Below are 15,030 nucleotides of genomic sequence, written 5' to 3' on the forward strand. Positions count from 1 at the left end.
TTATTTTGTTTACGTTGTACTCGTACCTCATTATACATTCGTATTAGAATCACGCAAGTACGTTTATGCATGTAAATATAACAAAATGATATACAAACACAATTTCCATAATTTTCCATTTCAAATATGGTAGAATACGATTGACTGCACACGGTTTATAATACATCTAACTTTCTAATGATAAATAGCCATTTTCTAAGAATTAATTTAAAGTTTAAAATAATCTTTTATACCGAATCAAATTGCTCGTAAATCACGTTTCTTTTTTCACGTCGAAAGGGAAAACATCTGTAGTATTCTCAGAAAATAGTGTAAATCCATCGTATCTTCTTTTGCTAGTGAAATTTTGAAAGCGCATTGCAAATGAACTGGTTACAGAGAACTGGTACACGTTAAACAAGCGCGCGCTTAAATATCTGTGTCAAGTTTCAGTTTCACTTTATCGTGATTAAGATTAAATGTTGTTTACCCAATAAATCAAAAGCGTGTACTTTCTGTAGCTGTGTATTTAATAATTAATGTAAGTATTAAATTGGTTAGCGAGAGCAATTTAGAAACATATATTAAATCTTAAAACCCCCGTTTTCAACTGTAGCGCGTTGGACGACGGGAGGTGTTGAATTGGAGCGTCTCGTCGTCCGCACTTTTCGACAGCTTTTTAGGGGTGTCGAGATCGTTGGAAATTTAAAGAACAAAGTCTTGTTGTGGTAATTAACAGTGTTGTATTTAGCGTAGAGTTGGCAAAAATTGTTAGGTTGTATATTTTGTGTAAACTGGCCACGGAACTCTAGCCACCGAACTCTGGTTTGTTGAAGTTTGTTTATCGAACTCTTGTAACTTGTGTTGAGCTCTTGTGTCTTGTGTAACTGTCGAACTTGTATGTTTCTTGTAGTGTTTGACTAATGGCGAAATTGTTTAGTTGAGTGAACTGTGTCTTGGCAGAAGTTGCTTGACTGTGTTAACTGTATGTTGCACAGTGTCAGACTTGTTGGGAGAATTGTGTTTGAATGTTTACTGGTTGCACTGTGTTACACAGTCTGTTGAATGTTGCACTCCTGCCCTGTTGCACTGTTGCACTGTTTTACTGTTTTACTGTTTACTGTTTACTGTTTACTGTTTTTCTGTGTGTCAACCCTGCGTTTTTATGCGTTCGACTTGAAATCCGATTGGGATTTGGGAGATGGACAACTATTTCGGAGGAAAGGGAAGCCTGGAGTGGGATTGTTAGTTGCTAACCGAGGGTTCCTGAAAGTGAAAATTGCTAAAAACCATAAAGAGGCGAAAGTCGCCTTAATGATCCCGCAGCTGCTTAGCAGACCTCCAAGAACCCAGGTAGGGTTGTTAGTTTGCTGGTAGATTGCCCGCGTGCCGAGCACGTGCTCGGCACCCGCGCTAATCCAGCCATAAACGCCAGGGCGCGTACGGACCGCGCGGATTTTTGCGTGCCGCAACATCGACCGTTCACGATACTATGATCGAGTCGAGGAAAACATTGCCCTGGTTGATGGGATAAACTTTACGAACAAGAATCGTAAGGCCTTACTGTTACTGTGCCTATTTGGTTTAGTAAAATCTCGTTGCAAGAAAAACGGTTCTGAAAATTGTTGCAAGTATCGAGTTCATGTAATTATCGAGGTGACTAAGAAGAAGCCCAACTCTCGAACTGTATCCCCATTAGTTATATTCCATTCTCGATATCACGTGTAAACGGGCTTCTACCAACGATCTAACTTTGTCTTAGACTAAAAATTTCCAACTCCATGTTTCGTGTACAATTTTAGCGTATTGCCATATTCATTGTACATCTATATCTATTTCTAATTTTATGTTTGTGGGTATTCGGGAGAAAGAAAAGTACGCTAGTTCTTTTCGTTAGCTGGTCTTTATTGCGGAGCCGGTCGTATCGCGTGGTCGTGTCGGTCGGGTCGAAGATCGGTCGTAGACTGATCGCCCCGGGCCTCGTCGCCGTCCCTTCTTTTTCCGACAATTCTTTAGGGCCCGGTTTATCGCCAGGCGACGATTGACATGACCGCCGCCAGCTTCGTTGCTGCATTTGTATATATCAAGTGGCGACGGTCTGGCGGTGTGCTCGAGCACGGACCGCCATTTTTTTTTTTTTGAAATGGATTCATAGAGATAAAATATTGAATTTGATAAATTATTTATTGACATAATTAAGTTTAGTTGCTCCAAAAGCTATCTGTAAAAATACATTTTTCTTTCTCAATTTATTTGTTAAATAAAAGCTCGATACAATACGTTTATCCAATTTCATTTGTTGCTACAACTTTTACCGTATTTAGTCAACACAATGCAACCTCGACGAGGTTCGCGCGCAAGTATCGAGATTACATCTTTCGAGGATGTACCGAATTGTAAACAATGCATAATTTTTGTTCTTAGTAATTGTATTTTATTCGTTAGATGTATTATTGTTGCAACAAATGTCGTTTGATCTAGCATTTCTACTACATATGATTCGTTCGATCCCATCGCTACTTGTCATCCAGTAGAGCAAAAGAATTCTCTTCGGCGAGAAGTGGTGGGAGGTCCCTCGAATCGCCTCTTTCCATGGTCTGACTACAGGTGTATTCATCTTACCGAATCAAAAACGCATAGGTGTTTGCTCGATATCGTTATCGCTCGTTCGGGAGCCAGGGCTATCCGATCGCGATAAATACACGCCCGCGTGTCGATAAATTATTTTATCGGCCATATGTGCACAACCATAAACAAACCCTGATAAACTAGTTCTCTAGAGTGCAACGTAAAACGGAAACGTCGGTCAATTTCACGATTAACACTTTCTAAGATGCAACGAACGTCCACCCGGTGTTTAAAAGTTGCGGTCCACTTTTCACTCGGCTCGCAACATATTTATGCAGGTCCAGTTTTCGCGCGACGACGCTTCGTGCGCCGCGCAATCTCGTATCCTGATTATCGTTTCGCATGTTCGTTGTCCACGACGTTTCTGACTCTGGTTTATAGTGTGTCGACGTCGCCCTAGATTTGGGGGAGGAGAAGCTTTTTCAAATCACGTGTCAAAAATTGAGAAAAATTAACCGAGACTTTGCATACTTTCCAACGGAGAATGAAACGGTTTAATCTGTAACTGGTAACGGATGGAGTCTGACAGATCTCAGAGAATTTTGTTATCGATAATAATTCAATTTATTCGAATTAATTTATTAATTAGTAAGAGTAATTCGCAACACCAGATTCTTTTTTAAATGCTTGCAAATATTGAAAAATTGTACGAGTTGCTAAATGCCCCACCATACCATACAGATAACAAAATAACCACTAACAATAAGTGTGTACCTCTTAAGGGTTAAGTTGTACCCAAAAAAAAAAGATTTTTTTAAATCTCAATTAGAGATGGTACTTTATCGTCGCAGTGCAAATGTAAGTTTTACACCAACGTTGATGTAGCTCAATTTTCTACGTGTTGGCAAGTGTATATATTCATGGATGATCGGTAAATTGTGTGTGAATTGTATTTATTACGGTTTATGTCAACACAAGTAAGAAGAGGTAAAATCTACATTGTGACTTCCTGGTATTGTTCCAAATTTCCTGGACATCGGCCTCCAAATAACCGTGAAAATGATTAGAGTACACGCGAACTTAGAGTCGTAGATCGGACTTGGAGTATACGCGGTTCTTGGCTGTCGAAAAGTCACAGATTAAGACGGTCGTAGAGCAATAGAATTCTTCTGACGTTTGAGTCCTCGTGGTTGTCGTGTACCAAATTGTGCGTCAACTGCACGAATGCTTTGCGATAAAGTATGGCTCCGACGGATCCTGGCACTCCGAACCGTCGTTTCGCTCGACGTTGAACGTTTGCGTCGATTTTCCAGGAATTTGATTATCGAAACCGTTGACTCGGATTCCGATTTGCATTCGACAAAGGTGATAAAAAATTGATGCGGAACAAGTGTCTGGAAGTAATAATTTTTAATGCATCGATTCCATTCCTCGATTTTTAAACAACCATCACGAAAAATGGGCATGTCCGAGGAGTGTCTGCAGGGTTGGTCAACAACGATTTTGAATCTTGCATTCTTGCATTCTTCAATTTTTTCATGGACAACCGTTCTAAAAGTTACATATTCTTTCTAACGTAGTAGCTTCAAGCTTCCTCGAGAACGATTTTGAATCTACCGATGTTACGTTCTTTTTATGGACAACAATCTGAACGATTAATCGTCAACGAGATTGTATCTAAACTCCACTACGGAACGTTCGTGACATTAAATTGCCCCTTGGATGTGTGCAGAGATATAAATTGCCAAAATATCGTGGAAATTCGCGTCTATTGACAAGTCGAGCAGAGTATGCAACGAGGAGTCGTTAGCGCGAAGGCGAGGCATTAAAGACCACTATCACGGGACCTCTTATCAGCGAGTGTCGGTACGGTATAAACGTACGAGGAGTGACTCGTTAATGTAGTAATAGCCCAAAGCGACAGTGGAGTGTGCTACGGTGAACGTGGGCAGAGAGACCCGTTCTGTTTTTCGCATTGTCGGCGCAAGTAGTTTGTTAACGGCGGACGTCGGCGATGTCATCTTCAGAGTTTAACGAGGAGTAAGTAATACTTACGATCTCTCTAAGCGAGTCGCCCCGAACGACTTCCGCGCTACAAATTGTCGGAGGTTTCACCGTTGGCCAGACAATGTCCTGTTTGTCGAATACGATCGCGGCGAACGAGAACTAGTCTCGTTGAATAAATTTATTATTCGGCTAAGTGAGTCGGTGTTGAAACGTTTCGTCGCATCCCGAACGAATTCCTTCCGCTTCACTCGGCACGGAGATGAAACTCCTTTTCACTTTCTGACCTTTGATGAATTTTCTCGGGAACGCTGTATGTCTCTCGTAAAAGTCCGTAGTATTTTCTTCGTATTCGATACATACAATCGTATGTACATGGAATACATGTTACTCGATTACATATTGCATCGTTCGTTTAATTCGACGCGATTTCCAAGACCATGATTGAATTCTTATCGTATTATATTCGTGAATTTCCCATGCAACGAATATTGGATTAAATTGTATTTAATTTTAAAATAGAAACACGTGCTACAGACTTTGTTACGTTGTATTCTGGAATATTGATGTACCCTGCGTTTAAAATGAAACGAAAGTAAATTGCAATGATAGCATCGAAGTATATGGATTTATCGGTTCATTGAATGTTAAAGAAAAATGTGTTATAGATTACTTTAGATTTTATCGTTAAATATTGTTGGCACGAGTTATCTATTATTATATAATTTTACAATGCAGATAACTACAGATTTTGTTGTATTATATTTATAATGTATGCCTTTAATCTATAAAGAATATCTATCTTAATGCACAAATACTATTGTAACAATATATGTAAAAACTTGCAATCCCGTTTTAGAATATTTTACAACGAAATAACAAATGGTAAAAATACGGTAAAATAGAAAAGGACAAATTTACTATTTCTGGTGCAAGTGAATTTTTTCGAAACGATATTTTATCAAAATATAGTAAAGAAAAAGGTGATATATAAACGGATAATTTACAATTAAATATATATTACGACATTCCGATCGATAGTGTGCGAAAGTAATCGATAAGAAACTTGATACGCAAAAAACGTTCAGAGTTGCAAGAAGTTGGTGTATTCCTTGGGTAAAAATTGTGTAGAATGAGCACAACACCTAGTTGCACTAGAGAATTCGCATTATTAATATAGATATCGACTTCTCGTTAAGGATATCGTTCTGTAATCGGGTCGCCAGAAAGGATTAACGATTAGCCAATTATTGGTTTATCAATTACAAAATCGTCGTGTACAGTTTGCTCGGTTGCGCAAATAAAATATGATTAAATGTTTGAGACTCGACGTTTGAAACCAAAGTAAACTATGATTACAAGGTTTGGCTAGTCGTTTATCACGTTACAAACGAAGGTGGTCGTTTGTGAAATTACGCGGATATCGTTGACGGTGCGAATTAAGTAATCAAAGAATCTACAATTAGCGACAAATACCGTCTTCGTATAAAAAGCGTGGATTGTATGTATGTCGGATAAATTCCGAAGAAATACTCAGAAAATTGATCGCGAAGATTGAAATCGTTGAACATGTACACAACAATTTTCATTTGCGTTGCAACAAAAAGTATACCGAAAAATCAATTTATAATGTTTTAACAAACTTTAATATCTTTTAAATAACTAATGTCTAAGAAAAATAAAAAGTTTCTCTATTCTTAACAGAAAGAAATATTTAATTGTATTTAATCGAGTAGTATCAATTTTTATTTCGACTTAATCTTTTTTATTTGTTCATACTCCAGATTTACGTGACTTTGTTAGTTACTATTATTTGTATTTTGAACGCGATTAAAGTCCAATGGTTGGCAACTTTCAAGAATAAATTACACAAAGTAACCGAGTTAATCTAGAAAAATATTCAACGTTTGAACGAAAGTAATCCAATTCATCGTTGCATACGTTTACATAAGTTTTGCATATATTTCCCATGTTAGCGCGTATCATAAATGCATAAAATCACGAGTCCAGTGACCAATGGGCAATTCAAGGGACAACGCATGAAGCTTATATAATATATTCCCACTAGAGGAAGTCGCTTCGAATATTTCTTTAATATTAGAATTATGAAACTCTATACGTACACTCGAACAGGAAGTACCTACGAATTTACTATTCACGCATAAATTCTAAATTCATTTCTTCATCGCTCCAGTGAGTAGAATGCATTTTTCAATTTACACACTTCGTTTTACAAACATCCTGTACATCGATCTACGAAAGTAGTGCAACCAATTAAGGAACCTCTTCAAATTTTTCGAACAAATTCTGAACCTATTTCGTTCGAATTTTTCTTCCCTCCAAAACCTTGTATCGCCAGTGTACAACTCTATGCTTGATAACACTTGAACGGAAAGTATTGCAAATACTTTGCAAATCCATGTTCGCACTTAAAAATATCGAATCTATTTTTTTCAATATTTCAGTGAACAGTATGCACTTTTGAATTTGCATCCTCGGTTTCCGGAACATACTGTACATAAATCTCCAACAGTATAAATTATTTCTACGCACCGTTAAAATCTCCCAGAATTTTTCTTTCAAGATTTTAACAAATTATTTCGTTCGAATTTTTCTCCAAATTTGAATCCCCTTCGAGGGTACCTGCCGCGGCAATTTTTGTTCCACAAAAACTCGGATGCGTCGGGTCATCGAACTGCAAATAATGACGGGCTCGATGCAGTTGAGTGCAACGGCCTTTGTCGTAACCGTGAATGCACTCTCTCCGTACGTTCGTCGTGGCTCCTGGCCCCTTTTCCTCGAAGAATCTCGAATCGAATCGCTGCTTTATCGCTTTCGGCGGTCGAAGACGAACGTGCCGCAAAGTTTCGCCGTGCGCGCGGGCCTGGTTCCGTTTCCATCAGAGCAGTGCTTTCGTTTCAATCGACTCTATGAGAACGTAAGTTGCGATATGGCACAAGGACAATATACTACACTGACCTCGTCTTCGTGTGACCCGAGCCGAGTGGCTCGCGGCTCCGACGTAATATATTCATGCTTCGAATTGTAATGGATTCTGAAAGAGTAGCGGTCGACGCGTCAAATGATTAATTGAACACCATTATGGGTGCTCCGTGGTGCGACAGAGGGTAAGTTCGACTGGAAGTGTCTTGGTGGCTGGTTGCACTAGTATCGGATCGTGAATAAAATCGCGAATAATATGTAACTTATTTGTAAAGTTGATCGAAAGAATCTTTTAAACGCGGTGAAGTGTTTAATCGTACAGAAAGTATTATTTCATCGGTGAAAACTATTGGATGGATATTATTACATATTTTGTGTACAACATATGGACATGTAAATTACAAAATAATTAATCTACGGTGAACTTGAGCAACCTCCGCTTTAAATCGAACCTTTTAAATTCTATTTCGACTTAGCTGTTCGATGCATAATTGTATACTCGTTCTTCGAGAGCAACGGTCGGAATGTTGACTTTCAATTATTTGTAAATTTTATTCAAACTTTTCGTTTTAACTCGACCGGCATTGTATTTTCTGGGTACCTCGTCTAGTTTTCTCGCAAATAAAGTAGCTCGTTAATAGAAAATGTTTCATAGGCGGAGAACTACCGCGTAGTTACTTTTATCACGGTTACCGTTTCCTCTTCGTTCGTCATGGTGGTTTTCGTATGCGTGTGTTCGTTTTCTTTCGCGATAAGCGAGGTATGTAGCTTTCGCGCGAACGCTTTCATTAGCTCATCCGCTCGAAGGAAAAGAAAAAAGAAACAATGCGAGAGCCAATTAAACTCGTTTAAGCTCTGGACGTGTATTATGTAAGAGTCGGCAGAGGGTGGCTGTTGTCATTGTGCCTCGTGAATGGTCCGCCGCAGTGACGAGCCATTTTTGCGGCGTGTTGGCGTCAGCCATTGTTCGGAACGAATGCAACGCGTCTGAAAAGCTAAACATGATGTAAAAGACATTTTTCTCCAAAGGTGTTTTAAAAACGTGTCGTATTGTGGCGTTCGAAAATCCGCGATGGAACGTGACTGTTGTTCCACGATAACAAGACAGTGTTTTTGATTTCCAGGAAAGATCCAACCTCGCGTCACGACGATGAATCGATGGATCAAGATTCCGACGACAGTTTGGAGTGCATTTGGGAGGACCTGGACAACCTTAGTCTGGAATCTCTGGAGTAAGTTCTCCGTTATTCTCTTTGCTTTTGTACATTGCACGATCAATCGTACTTAGCGATACGAAATTACGACGAAAGAATATTTCAATCTAGGACAGTAACTTATCCTTTTCCTCTTAAAAAATTCAGTAAACAACCTTACACGGTATCACTTCATATCGTGTGGAACGTTTTGATCCTGCTCTCTGATCTTCGGTAAACTCGCTAAATAATTTTACACGCAAAAACTTGCAAAATACAAAGTTTACTCTACTAGAGAAACAACTAAGAATCTGCACGTATTTACAACCCTCTTAGTTTTACACCTTGCCTTTGTTTCACCGTTGAAAACTTGAAAATAATCTCGGTATCCTGAGTCGTCGATTTCTTAGTCGACGACTAGCGCTTGGCGATTCGTAATAGAGATAAAATTCTTATCTCATCGATGGATAACAGCAGACCCGTGTTCGATTTCTCCGCTTCTGAATCACGTTTGAAATCTGTGCTGTTCGTAGAGTAAAAATCTTTACGATCCAATTGCGCCCCCTCGGAACGAAGAACGTTACTGCGACGGAGTAAGCTTGAAATAACTACGAGTGCTCCACTCGCGGACGCGGCGATTTGTCGATTACCCGACATTCCATGAACGTTTCTCCTGACGCGGTGGCACACCGTTCGCATACCTATTTATGTTGTGCAACTTTCACTGATAACGAGAACAACATTCCCGGTAGCGGTGTCTTCTGAATATTTAGATGGTTCGGCTCTCGAACCAGTCGCGTGTCCGGACAATTCCACGTTCGGATCGACCCGTGGACGACGGGTGTGCAAAGTGCGGCAGTCGACTTGTTTTTCTCGCTGTGCCAGCTTTGCCGCTGACATGCACGATTTTAACGACTCCTCCTGACGCGGCCACTGTCACGTGCTGCGAATAATTAAGTCGAAGCGGGGTAACGCCGGCCGGAGGCGGAGGCGGAGGCGGAGGCGGCGGTCCGCTCCGTGCTAAAATACACTTTTCGCGGCCGACCGTGGTGGTTGGACCTGTCGTTGGAAGAAGGAAGTTGACGTATAATAGGATATTGTTCCGTCGAGGTGTAGTGAGTCTTTGTTTTTCTTTTTTCCTTTTTCTTTCTTAAGCGTATTATAACGTACCGTAATCGTATGCAAACGCGCGACGAATGTATCAGCAACGAGCGAAAAGAATAACCATTGCCGTAACTAATATCCGACGACAAAAACCACTCGAATAGAAGGCGCTATCTTTCGTCGAGAGGGAGTTTCGAACAATATTCGAAGAACGTGCTCTGCAAAACGATGCGTCTATTTTATTTTTCAACGCGTTTCGCGCGAAGAGAAAATGCTCGAGTATTGAATGTAAATCTAAAAACACATTTTCATTTTTTCGTATCGACGATGCGGTAAATACGTTTACACGCTTTTTGTCATTAATATATGCAGATAACGAATAATAAAAGATTCTATTTCAAATAACTTGACTCTACGGTTCGCGTCGATGATTTTATCGTTAATGCAGGCACGTAGATAGCGAATAACGAAACATTTAATTTCAAATACCCGACGCGTCTGTTCCTACGTCTACTTTGTTTAGAATGTTTTTCCGACTGGGTTGATGGCGCAGAGCTTTACAAAACAAAGCTTTAGGAACACGTTGCTAAAGGAACATTTTAAACGATAAACGAGCCGTCTTTATACGTGAACGAATGGATATTTTTCAATAGGTTATGGAAAAATCAATTTACGTCGTAGTATTTTACAACCAATATTCTTAAAGACGATAGGAATTGCAATTTTATTTGTCCAATAATTCAAGAATTTCTATTCCGATATCGTTTCGGTGGAAATGGTGTTCGTAAGCTTAGAGTATGGATAACACGTCGATAACAAATTTTGCTAAATACAGACTTTCCATAATTGGTAATTTTATTGCAATTTTCCGAGTCTTCTGTATCTACAATGCCATTGACTCTGGTTGAATCGTGTATTATTTATTACACAACCTTATCGTTAACGTCATTATTATTATTATCTTTCATTTTACTCGAAATATTCGCTTTTCTATCTTGTAAATTAAGAATTTTTTGCTATACAAGCAACGAGGTTACGCATTCGAGACAGCGAACGTTCATCGAGTCTTTTACAATGATACTATATCCATAATTGAAATGAATTTTGTTTCTATAAATACAACGTATAACAAGTATAAACAAAAATATTTTTCGTACGTGCATTGGCCGTGGGAAACCAAAATGGCGTTTTTCTCATTAACCGCGTGTTCAGCGTTCTCGATTTCGGCTCGATACTCGAAACTCAAAAGTTAAGCAATATTATTATTCTATGAAGTATTCGTTATCGCATGACGAACGGAGTTTTAAAAATTCAAGAAACCGTATAAATTATAGCGTTTGAAAGCAAACGGCTGCTTTCACCAGCCATATTCCTGTTATACATCGGGAACTAATTGCAAAAAAACGTGGTTAAAAATATTAATATTAAACTTCATAAAAATCGGGTTAACGGTATTTAATTTATTCAGACATAAGAAACATACTTTCGAGAAAAACGCGTTTAAAGTTTATATAAAGATTATAGGTGCCATATTTTTGTCGTTAATCGTTAATACGATTTTTTAAACGGCAACTCTTTTGTATTATTTTGTAAGAAAAAAATTTTAATACGCCGCAATAAGCAAAAAGTTTATATAAATGTATGTTCGATATGACCTGGTTTCCGAACTACAGCCATTTGTGTATTATTCCAGTTTGTTCGATTATCTTCGCAAAAATTGTTCCAAGCCGGTACCTTTGGCTCCAATGCAAACTTCTAAACGTCTTATCATAGACCTCTTCGGTCGTTCAAAAGTATCCGATACTGTTGCTGGCAACTCTTTTGAATAGGCAGTCTTTGACGTCGAAAAAGTTCAAGGAGGAGTTCGGTTTATCATAGAAATGACTGAAATACAGAAACGGCTGAAACTGGGAAACAAGATCGTATCGACCATACGTTTGTACGAACTTTTTTTCTCGCATTAAAGAGTTCTCTTTACGTTAATTCAATTGTAGTGCTTATAGTATTTAAACTGAACTTTTTTCCCGTTACGTGGGAGTATCAAAGTATGCATCTAAGACCTTAAAACGATAGAATCCGACTCTAACCTTAAAAAACACTAACAAGGACAATTAGAGAAACAGTACATTAGACACTGTATGCGTATCGTTAGTCTAAGATTCGTCGAGTTGAGAATCGATTTATTTCGATTGCGTCAACGTAATTTGTCGGATACGCGCTTCGAAATACTCGAAGAGATTAGTAAAAGCATCGTCAATTTTATTGACTCGAAACCGCCATATTGTTCCTCAGAGGAGATTGGCTAGCTCCCTGAGAAACGACGGACGTTATTTATAAAATCGAAGTACAGTAGAATTATTTACAAATATACGTAACGTTTAATTTAAAAATAACTCAATTTGCACAACTGATACACGTACATGTAAAAAAGTGACGCACTCCCTTCGCCGATCGAGTCTGTCCCAGTGATTCCGAAACGATTCGAATTGTTTGTAAATAAACGTAAAATTTCTTTTAAAAAGCCTGAAAATCAATCCGTACGTCTAATACATACACTAGTGAAAGAATGTCCACATTTTCACCGCAAAAGTGGCGCAATCCCTTCACCAATCGGATTCGAACTCGTGGAACGATCCATCGTCGTCGATAATGTTATCGTCGACGTCTGGCCTACACGAGTCTATCAATGTCAAGCGAGAGACACATTCGCAACCGACTTCGCGTTTCAACGGACAAGGCTCGCGGGCGCGAGTCTATTAAAGCGAAGTGCAATGCTCCAGCACGTACGCGTTAACCCGGTTTCAGTGTCATCAACGTCATCGACGTGTTAACTAGGCCGTTGCCGGCACTAATTCCGTTCGTTGTCATCGGTCACCCTAAATATGTATCTCGTCCGTCGAGGATGTTGCAGTTTACCGAAACCCGTTCGTATTTCGTCTCGTCCCGCTTGAATCGCGAGAGACTCGTCCCAACGTCGTTCTAATCCGTGGTTATTAATTATTCGGAGTGACTCTTCGTTTCCATTTCGTGCAACGCTTCAAAACGGTACGGTCTGGATCAATTGCCCCGATGAAACGAAAACGCCGGAACGAAACGGTCTCCGCGCTCTGTGCTCGATCGATTGACACGCCACTTTCGCGGACATTGTTTCCCAGAGCTCGAGATCTCCCCGCTGTGTTACGGGTTCCTTCCTCACCGGTCTTTGAACCGACGACGATACGTGGGCGACCACGAGACTCGCTTCTCCCGTACGAAACAGCGTGCAGACTAATTGCACGCGAGGATGGGTATTGCGGCGCTTGTCCGCGATTTGTAATCGTGGTACATGGGAAATCCAAAGGGGTAACACGAAAGTTTCGATCCACGGTCGAGGGTTGTACGAGCGATGCCGGGTATTTTACGAAAAATTTTCGGCTCGAGCGACGTCGAGTATTTTATCACCATCTGCGAATAAAGTTTTTAGTATTTTATCACCGTCTTCCTTCTGAGGAGATAGAAAGAAGAATGATTTATCGGGAGTCAGAATTTTGTTTTCTACACGAGATGATTCGTCTACCTTCCGTTTCAACGCGGGATCGAGACCTTCGTAGCGTGAAATTGGAAGAATGGACGAATATGGCGAGTTAATTATACGAATCGTAATTTTTTTCGTAAATAATTTTCGTGGATAAAATGAAACGCTTTCGTCCACTTTTGCGAGTAGTATTTAGCCACAAAATTGTACGATTTCTTTTTCTGGATCGCTATGTGTACGCAACGATAAATCTCGGACAAGTACGACGATGTAACAGGTTTATAAAATATTACAGGTAGTAAACGTTTCCGAATCCTCTCAGTCTCGTTCTCGTGGGAACTATAATCAACTGCTTTGCTTTTTTTAAATACATCGTGTTCTCCGTTTTATACTAATCTGTGCGTATACATAGCCCTTTGAAACTAAACGGATCGTTTTAAAACTATTTAAGGCTACGGACGTTGTAACTGCGGTTTGGAGTTCTCTTTTAAAGTCTATGCGTTGGAACTCTGATAAAATTTTATTTAAAGTTCGTTTACGTTTCCTAATTATACGCGTACAGGGAAGGGAAACAAGCTCTGGCAATCTATGTTTATAGGCGATAAAGATTGGAATTAATATCGTAAAGAAATCTTTTGCTCTTGTAGATGTATTTGTGTATACTACGGAAAAGTACATTTTCGCGCGTTATACAGATTAATAACGTGTAAACCTGTTCTCGAATAAAAATTCATCTTTCGACAAAAGGTAGGAATTGTTTTTTTTTTTTTTTTTTTTTTTTTTTTGTAAAAAATTCCAATAGCTTTCACGAGTAGCGATAACCTTCGATCAGAATGTTGCACGGATTTGAGAATAGTTCGGACGCGAATCAAGATATGGGTGAGAACAAACCGGTTGTGAAAAATTCTCGTTCTTGGTTAGATACAAGACGGAATCGCAATTAGATCGGTGGATTCTGGTAAATGCAGCAGGGAGAGCGTGACTTGGAAGAATGAAAAGTTTAAATAAAATAGATCGTTACACAGCGAGGAACGATCCGGTTTAATATTTCGAGCAAATCCGGGCTATATCGCGTTCGTCGATTATATCGTACTTTAAGTACCAGTCGCTTCGATATCGAAATTAAGAACAACAAATCGACGAAGTTAAAGAAGTAAAATCCTCGTACCGACTAATCGACTCAATTGACACAGCAGCCCGACAGATGGAAGACACCAAAAACCTGAATCACCGACTTTTTCTCTTTAAAACTCATTTCTTATCGTTCACGTGCCACTTCGTCTATCCGCGTTGTAAATCATTTTATCGCAAACACCAGAGGTTTCTCTCGAAAGCGTTGCTAAACCTCTCAAATTTCAATCAAGAAAGAAAGCAGCGATATCATTTTAACACATTGACTGCCATGCATATCCAATCGGATTCGCGTATATAGGATCAGGGCGTCGCGCTGCGTGTATCAATTTGAATACACACACACGCGCGCGCGCGCGCGCGCGCTTCCTACTTCCACGTGGAAACTTTTATTCGATATCAATCTTACGCGTGGAACTTCGAAAGATACGTTTCTTCGTCTTCCTAGAATCGAGTCGACGCGAAACGCTGTGCAATAATGATTTCAATTCTCGCGTGAAATTAAATAATACCTACACGATATTTTTAATAAATTTTCATGCAGCTAAGCAGCGAATGGCTGATCCTTTTCTATACATTTTTATCACGCGGTTG

The 15,030-nt window shown here is 39.5% G+C and overlaps 1 protein-coding gene across 4 annotated transcripts in view; it reads left to right on the top strand.

Annotated features, from left to right (window-relative positions):
- The first annotated feature begins 4,540 nt into the window (after nucleotides 1-4,540).
- Nucleotides 4,541-15,030, top strand: part of LOC143152872 (uncharacterized) — a 94,752-nt gene continuing 84,262 nt past the window's right edge. The window contains exons 1-2 of one of the 4 annotated variants that reach the window (XM_076323455.1): nucleotides 4,541-4,587; nucleotides 8,619-8,726. In XM_076323455.1, the coding sequence (XP_076179570.1) occupies nucleotides 4,562-4,587; nucleotides 8,619-8,726 (134 nt within the window). In that variant the 5' untranslated portion in view covers nucleotides 4,541-4,561. Of the gene's footprint in view, nucleotides 4,588-7,864; nucleotides 7,888-8,480; nucleotides 8,501-8,618; nucleotides 8,727-15,030 lie in introns of those variants that run through there. The other 3 variants (XM_076323459.1, XM_076323456.1, XM_076323458.1) reach the window with 3 other exon arrangements.

The sequence above is a fragment of the Ptiloglossa arizonensis genome, chromosome 11 (genome assembly GCF_051014685.1).
Source record: "Ptiloglossa arizonensis isolate GNS036 chromosome 11, iyPtiAriz1_principal, whole genome shotgun sequence".
Classification (NCBI taxonomy): Eukaryota; Metazoa; Arthropoda; class Insecta; order Hymenoptera; family Colletidae; genus Ptiloglossa; species Ptiloglossa arizonensis.